This window comes from Myotis davidii, unplaced genomic scaffold (genome assembly GCF_000327345.1).
Source record: "Myotis davidii unplaced genomic scaffold, ASM32734v1 scaffold6, whole genome shotgun sequence".
Classification (NCBI taxonomy): domain Eukaryota; kingdom Metazoa; phylum Chordata; class Mammalia; order Chiroptera; family Vespertilionidae; genus Myotis; species Myotis davidii.
This window is the reverse complement of record NW_006383011.1, coordinates 14,863-25,664: the sequence shown is the minus strand read 5'-3', so window position 1 is coordinate 25,664 and position 10,802 is coordinate 14,863. Positions and strand designations below refer to the sequence as shown.

At 37.5% G+C, this 10,802-nt stretch overlaps 1 protein-coding gene across 1 annotated transcript in view; it reads right to left on the bottom strand.

Annotated features, from left to right (window-relative positions):
• Window positions 1–7,664: 7,664 nt before the first annotated feature.
• Window positions 7,665–10,802, bottom strand: part of LOC102773711 (F-box only protein 48-like) — a 6,784-nt gene continuing 3,646 nt past the window's right edge. The window contains 3 exon segments of the mRNA XM_015557954.1: window positions 7,665–9,568; window positions 10,068–10,284; window positions 10,286–10,573. Of these exon segments, the coding sequence (XP_015413440.1) occupies window positions 9,386–9,568; window positions 10,068–10,284; window positions 10,286–10,371 (486 nt within the window). The 5' untranslated portion in view covers window positions 10,372–10,573 and the 3' untranslated portion in view covers window positions 7,665–9,385.

Below are 10,802 nucleotides of genomic sequence, written 5' to 3'. Positions count from 1 at the left end.
ACTGCTTTCAATACACGGTTAGTAATCAACTGTTTTGTATACTTGTTTTCAGTTTTCATTTCGACAAACAAGCCCTGTAATTATAGCTATTAGAGTGAAAAATGTAGTAAATAGAGGTTATTAAAGAGTTAACTTAGACACTGTTGGTGGGAATGCTGACTGGTGCAGCCACTGTGGAAAACAGGATGGACTTTCCTCAAAAAGTCAAAAATGGAACTGTCTTATGACCCAGCTATTCCACTTCTGGGAATTTGTCTGAAGAAATCCGAAACACTGATTCAAAAGAATATATGCACCCCCACTCATTATACCGTTATTTACAATAGCCAAGTGTCCATCAGTAGATGAGTGAATAGAAGAGCTGTGGTACAGTTACGTATGGAACACTTACTTGGCCATAAAAAAGGGAAATCTTACCTTTGTGACAGTATGGATAGACCTGGAGAGTATTATTCGAAGGGAATTAAGTCAGTCAAAGGAAGACAAATACCATATGATTTAACTTACACGTGGAATCTAATAAGCAAAACAAACAAAATAGAAACAGATGCAAAGAGACAGAGAATAGACTGACAATTATCAGAGGGGAGGGGGTTGGGTGAAAAAGGTGAAGGGATTAAGCAATCCTCCCCACCGCCCCTCCCCACACACACCAAACTCATAGACACAGACAATATGGTGATTACCAGAGGGAAGGGGAGGCAGACAAGGGTAAAGGGAGGATAAATAGTGATGGAAGGAGACTTGATATTTTATTAACCAATGTCTCCTCAATAAATTAATAAAAATTTTAAAAAAGAGTTAGCTTAGACAAATTATTATTTTAAATAGAAGAAAATTTAAAGTAATATATAGACATTGATATTATTGTGGAATCTTATACAGCATGTATTTTTTAATTTATTCACATGAAGTCAAAAACTTCAGAAACAGTTGTCACTAGAGGATATTTAGAAATAAAACCTACACTAGAGTTTTGAAGCGAATGCTCTCAGGTAGACTTTCTTGTTTAGTTAAATACAAGTGTGTGTGTGTGTGGGGGGGGCTGTTTGCAGAATTTGCCTGTAGATTCTAAAACTATGCCCCTTAATCAAAGATGGAGTTTTTACCCTTATTGGGAGATTAATAATTATGAGGTATCTAGTTACCATGGAAATGTCTTAGCCATTTGTTTTTCATTTCATTTCATTTATTTATTTAATATTTATTCAAAATAGTTATTGATTAGTCACTATGTGTCAGGCAGGCACCGTTTTAGCTGCTGATCTTGTTGAGTTTATATTCTTCTTAAATAGATAAATTATAATGTGGTGATAATTATTATATGAAGAGTCAGATAACAGGAATAAAGAGTCGAGGCTAGTGATGCTCTATTAGCGAAGGAAGTCAGGGCAGTCCTCTCCAATACGGTGACATTGGAGCAGACACCTAAGGAAGAAGGTGAGCCATGCTGGTATGGGGAGGGGAGAATTATCCAGACAGAGAACACAAGTGCAAAGGGCCGAGGTGGGTGGGCTTGAGGAGCAGGAAGGATGCCAGTGTAGTAAAAGCAAAGTGTGAGTGGGAGGTTGGGGAGGAAGGGGCCTGCAGGTAAGACCAAAGCAGCAGTGGAGTCCAGGTCATGTAGGATCATTTTAGGAAGTGCCACAAATAAGTAAAAATTTCCATGCAGTGCATCCTAAGAGTTCTCAGGCCTTTTCTCAATTCCTGAGCAGCAATATTTTCAATTAGATTTAGAAATGCAATACATTGTACCTGTCAATTTATTAGACACATAAATAACTTCCATCCACATTGTTAAAGCCAATGGTCCCAGAAGTCAGGTGCCATTGGTAGGTCCCTCCTGCCTCCTTAGGCATCTCACTTACGTTCTAGTCTCCCCTCTACTTCATTTCTCAGTCTCTTTGGCGGGCTCTTCTTCATCCTCTTCATCTCTGAATGGTGGAGTGTCTCAGGTCTCAGTCCAAGGGGAAAGGGATGGGGATATGAGGCATAAATGTTAATTCTCATAACAGTTCCATGAAGTACATACTTCTGCAATCTTCATTTTACAGTTGCAAATCTGAGGCACAGATAAATTGCCCACATAGTTAATAAGGAGCAGTTGCTGGAATGGAAGGATACCATCTAATAAACATTCACATTAGGATAGCTATTATCTATCTATATATATAATAGGCTAATATGCAAAGTGTCCCCTTGGGAGTTCAACCAGAAGACCGGGAGTTCCATCACTTGCTATGACGTTTGCTGACTACCAGGGGGCAGCGTGGAACAAAGGAAGGCCCTGGCCGGCAGTTGGCAGCCGGGGAAGGAAGGGCCCGGCCAGCAGCTGGAAGGCCCCAATCGGCCCTGATCACTGGCCAGGCCTAGGGACCCTACCTGTGCATGAATTTTGTGCACCGGCCCTCTAGTTATCTATAAACTTTGATCTTGAGTGGTGACTTGTATCACAAATATACTGTGCTTAGGTAGGGTCATGACAGTAGAATAAAAAACTAAGTCATATTGAGATAAAACTATATATCATACTTAGGCATATTTTACTTTCCATTCTGAGATGTGGATATTATATACATAATAAAGTGCATATAATCCAAGAGACAGATTTCAAAACTTAAATGTGAGCAGCTTATTTTTAAATGAAATGGCGTCTTGCATGTGAATTTTGATTACCTTGCTCAGCTCCCCAAGGCCCCTTGTTCCACTTTGTTGCCTAAATGAGTTTTTAAGGGAAAGAATAAAAACATAATTCTAGAAGTTTTTTTCACCCCTGGGTGAATTCCTTTCATAGTCTTTTCATACAGGGAAGAAGAATTTATTCACAATGTTAGTAAAAGGGTGAAAAATTTCTTTACACCTCAAGACTGTCAAACCATAAATGTCTATTTCTAAGTTCTTGGAACCAACAAACTCAGAACTCACATCCGTTACTTCAGTAAATATACTCACACCCACAGCCCAGCATCATAGAACTGCAGAATGAGTGGAGACCCTGGGATGAAGAGTTAAAGAATGAATCTGTGGAAAAGAAAGAATACCCCTATAGAAAAACACCTGCACAGAATAATTGGATAAAAAAATGCAAAATTAAATTCATATATTTTACATTGTGCCTTTGGAGATTAAAGTAGAAACCTATTGGGTGGCCAGGTTAGGACTGAGGGGCAAAGAGGGTTAGACATTTTATTAATTGGAGTATTATATTCCTTGACAACTTAAACTTCTAGCTGTAGAGGCTGCTTGTCATTTTGGGGTTGCACCCTCCCTATGTTCTTAAAGTCACACTTCACTCTTAGCCCCACCCTCCCACCTGGAGGTGAAACTGATTAGTTTCAGTTCTGTCATTTGTGATTTAAAAGGGTTCTGACTTCTGGCTTGTGAGATTAGCAAACCCAGCTGGGATGAGGAACTTTTCTCACACCCACGCTCTTGGTCTGGTTTCAGTAGAACTATTCCTCCCTCTGCTGGAAGCTGTTCGCATTGACCAGGTCTCAAGGAGCCGGTGGCAGAAACAGCTCCTGTCCCTCCCTTCCAAGTACAAGCTGTTTGACCTTACTCACCTTACATTGCTTCCGTAGGCCTCAATTTTTGCACCATTAAAATATTAATGTTAAAAAATGACCTTTCAAAAAAATGACCTTTCAAGATAGTTTGAAGAGTTAAATGGCCACATAAAAGGCACCTAATCAATGGAAGATATTATGATTAGACAATTTTAGGGAAGACAGCCAGCCTGTTCCTCAAGTTTTTCAAGGTTGTAAAATATTGTTGTTTTTCTGGGTCTGAGAAAACATATATATATAATGTCAACCTAAGAAGCTGTTTGCTGCAGGGTATAATTTAAAACACTGCTAAAAGACCAATGGAAATATTCCTTGGTCAGGGATACGATAACTAGACAGCATCAAGATGTGAATTATCCCTAATTTAATAGTATTCCAATACATTTCAATGGCGGAACATTCTTCGTTTCTCCTAGAACTTGGGAGAAGGACATCCTATAGCAGCATGAAGCAACTGCTGTAGAGTAGAAATGGGTGCTGTAGGGTGTTTAGGCAGAGTGGGCCTGAGGGGAGACTGAGTTACCTTACAATGCTACCACGTAGTCGGTAACCATATTCTGGTTCATGAAGGCTGTGGAGTTGGGAGGGGGATGGGACATACTATAAGACTCTCACCTATGAAAAGTACTCCAGTCATTTGCATGCTATCTCAGGCTCAACACATTACTCAGTCTTTTGGGATTAGGGCTGCCAGGTAAAATACAGAGGCCCAGTTAAATTGAATTTCAGATAAAACTGAAACACTTTTAAAAATTTGTCTTAAAAATGAGACATTTGGCACACACTTATACAAAAACCATGATTTATTGTTTATCTAAAATTCAAACTTAACTGGGCATCCTGTATTTTTATTTGCTAACTCTGGCAATCCCATCTGGAGTTTTCCCTTTTCCCTTCTTCCCCTTTCCTGGCATCCAGGCAGGGCAGGAAGCTTGGGTAACAGCATTGCATCAGAGGCGCAGCCTGCGGCCCACACACAGCCCTTCCTGAGGGGCCTCTTGCTATTTTGGGCAGCAGCCTCTCCTCTCAGTGCGTCCTGTGCCCCTGTGATCTGCAGTCTGTTCTCTTGGCAAAATCAGGGTTCCAGGTATGGGATGCTCTAAGGACTCTGCAGCATCCTCTGTTTCTCTCATGGTTTTGGCTGTCAATCCCATGGCTTCTGCTTTGGGGTCCTGTGACCTTATTTCTCAGCTGCTTCTCTAGCTCTCTCACGGGGCATTGGAACTTTGTCAGATCTCCCTCAGGTCCTACTGAACTGAGGGAAACTTGAGGGTGACCTCTCTCTCCCCATTCCTTCTGGAAGTTCAATGATAAATATATTAAACCTTCATAGAGGCATCACTAAGTGGGTTCCATCCTGGGGGCTGGCCCTGCCCTGGCTCTTGACTAGCGCAGGAAAGAATTTAAGAATGAGTAGAGTGAGATCCAAAGCAAGTTTTATTTAGGGAAAGTTTTATATAGGGAGAGAGAGGCCAGGAAGCTGGTCTCCTGGTTGCAAGTCTGACCGGGTGCCATTGCAGAAGTACATGTCTCAGTGGATGTGGGCAAACTCACGTGTGAATTGTGTGCTGGGTCTGGTTCCTAATATGCTCCATTCTGGAAGTGCCATGGTGCCCCTTCTACTTGTGGTGTCAGTTTTTTATTTTTTAATCTTTATTGTAAAAAAATAAAATCTTTATTGTTGAAAGTATTACATATGTCTCCTTCCCCACTCCCCCAACTGATCTCTTTTAACCCATCTCCATCTCCTGCTCCAGGCCTTCACCACATATGAACATAGGGGTGCGTACATTATTTCTGATTGGTGTTTTGAATTTCTTAGGATATATTCTGGGATCACTGGGTCAAATGGTGGTTCCATATTTAATTTTTTGAGGAAACCCCAATAGTGTTTTCCATAATGGCCGCACCAGTCTGTATTCCCAACAGCAGTGTACTATGGTTCCCTTTTCCCAATAGCAGTGTACTAGGGTTCACAGGTGTGAGGTGATATCATTTTAATTTGCATCTCTCTGATGATCAGTGACTTTGAGCATTTTTTCATATGTCTCTTGGCCATCTGTATGTCCGCTTTGGAGAAGTATCTATTTAGATCCTTTGTCCATTTTTAAATTGGATTGTTTATCTTCCTTTTGTTAAGTTGTATGAGTTCCTTATATATTTTGGATATTAAACCTTTATCTGATGTTGCATTGCCTCAGTGCCAACTATTACCATATAGTGGGCTCCCTTTTCATTTCTTTCTCAATGGAGAGATTTGGTGTTACTATCTCAATCAAATGATCAGACTTACCTTCTAACATGATCAGTCATTATGTGCTAATTCTTAATGTGATGCAATAAGAAGTATATTACATCACCTAGATGGTATAGTTGCTAAATATGTTATACCTGAGTCAAACCATGAAGAGACAACCAGTCAAATCAATTATAGAAAATTCTATAAGATAACCAGCCTGAATTCTTTTTAAAAAGTCAGTATCCTGAAAAACAAAATCAAAGGCGGGGGATACTTCTGGTTAAGAGATTAAAGAGACAAGCCCTGACCGGTTTGGCTCAGTGGATAGAGCATCGGTCTGTGGACTCAAGGGTCCCAGGTTCGATTCCGGTCAGGGGCATGTACCTTGGTTGCGGGTGTATCCCCGGTGGGGGGTGTGCAGGAGGCAGCTGATCGATGTTTCTCTCTCATTGATGTTTCTAGCTCTCTGTCCCTCTCCCTTCCTCTCTGTAAAAAATCAATAAAATATATATTTTTTTAAAAAAAAAGAGATTAAAGAAACATAAAAACAATATGCACATGTAAACCTAGTTTGGATCCTGAATTGGAAAAAAAATCTAAAAAATCTATTTTGGGGGGCCATTGGGGAAATTTAGGCATGGATTGTAAATGAGATATTATTGAATTAATATAAAATTTTTGATGTGATAATGATATTATATGCAGGAGAGTACACTTATTCTTAGAAGATGCTGAAATATTTAGGGATAAAGTATCATCATATCTTCATCTTATTTTGAAACACTTCAGCAAAATTAATAAAACCAATGTGGAAATGTTAATAACTGGTATATCTAGATAAAAGGTATACATAAAAGTTTTTGTCATATAATTTTACTTTTCTGCAGGTTTGAAATTTTTCAAAATAAAAAGTTGGAGGAACATTCTTGGCTCTTCCATTTGAGTTACTCATTCTCAGATAAGTTTTTAATTCATTCAATACAAATTTATTTAGCACCTACTGTTACATACTCTTATAGGTTACTGGGGAATGGTAATGAATTAAATAGGTTGTTTGCTAACTTGTTTCCTCAGTCGTAAGCGGAGATACAGTAATAGCACCTCCACATAAGCTAATGCTTGTTGTGGAGTAGACACTCAATAAATATTAACTACTATAATTCAACTTTGTCTATTGTTGACCTACTTCTATCCATTTGACCTTTGGTCTTTCAACTGTACTCTAAATAAAAAGGCATAATCCTCCATCTTATTATTCTTATTTTTGTTAATATTATTATGCATTTGAAGTTTTGAAGAGAAGATATATAAAGTCAAAACAAAGATAAAGTGGTTAGGGGTTATATTTTTCTAATTAGGCTTGTATATATGTGACTATTCTAAGGTTTAAAGTTTATATTCATATAGATTTTATTGATGATTATGTCCTGGTCTAAGATTGGGTTACAAGCTAGAAGTAATTTAAAAAAGGTTTCTAAATTTAAAAAAAAAGTAGTTATTGAACTGATTAAATACTTAAAAACATTGGAAATTCTAATAATCTTGTCTCTTTTACAAACTGTGTATATTTAACATGTTATTTTTTCTATATAAGGATTAAGAGCACTCCTCCCACATTACTCCACCCACTCATGTTTTTAAATGCTAATGGCTCGGTCTGATAAATGTACACTTCATTCTAAGCCCATCCCATAAAATTTATCTTTGAGTTCCAAAACTTCCCTTTCAGTGTAGACTGAGATCATAGCTCATAACTTATCACACCAAGAATTATGGAAATGCAATAATACTACAAAAACAAAAACTTAAAATTGATAGGGGTGACCCAATAATTAAAAGTAGTAAGTGATACATTTGGGTGAAGTGTATTTTCAAGTGTTTGTTAAAAAACAACAACAAAAAAACCAGAATATTTCTACTTTCTGATTTTTCTCTTACAACTTTAGAGCATACCAAAACAATTATTCATATATTAGCATTAATATCAAGCATACCATATATCTTCTGAGTTTTACATAGCATTTCAATAGTTGTCTACTAACAATATAGTAAATTGTTTTTATTATATATTCTGGGTAGAATTAAAATAAATAACACTAAAATAATTTAATATTTTTTATGGAATACCTACTATGTTCCAGGCTTTGGGAACACAAAAATAAATAAATGGTCCCTGCCATCAGAAATCTCACAGTTTAAAGGGGGAGACAGACAGATAAACAGACAAATTTAATGTAGCGTGGCAGCCTTGAGAATGCCATGCACAAAGAACTATGGGGAACCTTCAGAGGGTCACTTAATCCAGAATGGTAGAAGTTAGGGATGGCATCCAGATCAAGATGATAAGTTTTACAAAAGAGGTTGCCAAGAAAAGAATGAATGGGGGAGGGGGTGATAGGAAGCACATTCCTAAAGAGGGGATTGCCAAATAGTCTTAGAGACTGGACTGCCTGATCTTTAAGGCCCCTTCCAACTCTAAGAAGACGATAAGAGACAAGCACTCATCCCCTGCTTGATTCAACAAAGAGAATTTGTAGAGAATGAGGGATCTTTCTCACATTTGCCTATTTGTTAAACATTGGTTTCCTGGATCCTTATTTTTCACGCTATAGAGCACAGTGTAAGAAGAAAACCCCATCCTAACTAAAATCTTTTGTAGACACCTTCTACTATGGTGCTGGCCACAGATTCAGAATGAACAATCTGGTAGAGTGTATACCATGGCACCTACTTTTAAGAAAAAGAGAACAAACATTAAATTAAAGGTTACTGGAAAGCTATACACTTTAACAAAGACAGGTATTTAGGGTTCTCTGAAACAATATTTTTCTTTTACATGTGGAGAAAACAAAAAGGAGCTGTCCTCTGTCTTAGTTATCTATGAGTAAAACACTAGATGGTGCTATAAGATTGGCAGAAAGAGAGTTTTGCTAAGAAAAATAGAATGGCAGTTCTGATGGTAGTTAAGCATTCTGAATATTTTCCATAACTTTTCAGTCTCAGAACAAGTTTTAGCCCCATGGTCAGATTAATTTGAAACTAACCACAAACCTAGCACATTTTATAATGGTTTCAATGTTTATCAGTTCAATCCGATTTCACTGAAATGGAAAACTTAAAGTTATTGAAATATAAATTTACTATACATTTAAACATATTGCTATTAATTTAATTTAGGTTATCTTCCCATGAGCCTAGTTATGAATACTATTCAATGATCTCTAAGACAGCTTCTTCAAATGGTTTCCTGAGTTTTTGAATTATTATTATCAGAAAATGCCAAAATCTCTTATCATTCAAGTACCACAATGTACTGACACAAATACATGAAACAATACATTTTGGAATTACTCTACTGGTACATCATTTAAAACATTTCATGATTTGTCACGTTACATTAAAAGCAGAAAAATATTTTTTACTAAAGTGCCAAGTAAAAACAAAGCTTTACTTTTACAATATTTTCTATTTTTAAATGTTAAATATTTTAAAAGGCACATAACAACAACAACAACAAAAAGAATGGGTAAAGAGATACCTTTTGCAACCTAAGAGTCATTTTAGGTTTAAATTCTCACAGTTATGAAATCTGTTTGTGATGTGGTCTTTTCAGCTCTGCTTCTAGAATTTCCCCCCACGTTTCTGCATCCATTGGGCACATGATTGTTTCTGGTAGGCTAATAGGAGAACATATGTTGCTGTATCTGCCACTTAGCCATCCAAGTTTCACTCGACTCTTCCGGTAATTCCTCAGTAGTATGTCCTGAAAGAGGTAAAGCAGCAGCATCACAGAAGGTAGTAGGTTGCTGCCTGGTGAGTTGAGTTTGTTTGAAACCAGAGAAGCTGATTGACAGGGCTGAAAAGAAGATTAAATTTTTACATTGATATACACATATACTACTAAATTTGTGTGTGTGTGTGTGTGTGTGTGTATGTGTGTGTGTGTGTGTGTATACAGTGTGAACCATAGAGTTTGCTGGGGGTTTTGGATAATAGGAAGCGAAAAGAAGTAGCCACTTTCCTTCTGGTTAACAGAGGAAAATGCCTTAATTTAAGATTGAAAAAATGTTAAAGGATGGATGGGCGATAGTATGGTTTGCAGGAAAAGAATAATAATTCAACTTTAAGTTCAAAAGTCAACAAACACACTTGAATGTCATTCTGTATATGGAATCCTACCTCATCCAAGCAGAAAGCAGAGTTTGGTTCACACCTACCACCGTGTACTTAAGAATACTGCAGACCACAAAAATTATACTTACCCTCCAGGAATAACCGCTTTTCCGATCATCATCTACTTCTCTTCTGCACACAGCTCGTACAGCCAAGCAATGAGGTTTCCATAAGCGGTCATTGTTTCTTATTGTGGCAAACCAGCTCATGCATGTCATTGAAGCCCTGCACAAACTCTGAATGTCCAGCTGACTGAATATGTATAAAGTAACTTCTTGAGGCAGCCATATAAAAAAGTTATTTTGATTCATTTTTTTCCTTCTCAGTATCCACAGAGTTCAAGTCTATATCAGAAACTCTTGAATTATGGTTCCTCTTGGAGTTATTCTGCATAGCTTGAAGTTTTAGTTAATTATCCGCATAGGTAACCTAAAAGGCAGAGTTTAAACTTATTCAGTCTCTTCAATTCAGACTATGGGTCCTATTCTGAGCCAGGTAACTGTTTGGGCATGATTTTAAAAACTTTAAGTTTCTTGACTTGAGCTTTTCAATCTGTAAAATGAGGTCAATAATGGTCTTCACGTGTATGTCCTTGCTAGGATTAACAAGGAAAACGTGTGAATCATCTAGTTTCACATCTGAATTGCACACTGGGGATACTGGACAAGTGTTACTTCTCTTCTTTTTAACATTGTTAGTAAATGGGTTTGCTAGTAAACATGTGTCTTTCTGCTTGCTCCCAAAGAACATTATCTTAAAAAAGACTATGATTTATTGAGTTTAGTAGAAATGCCTACTGTGAGAACACATTCCAACTACTTATT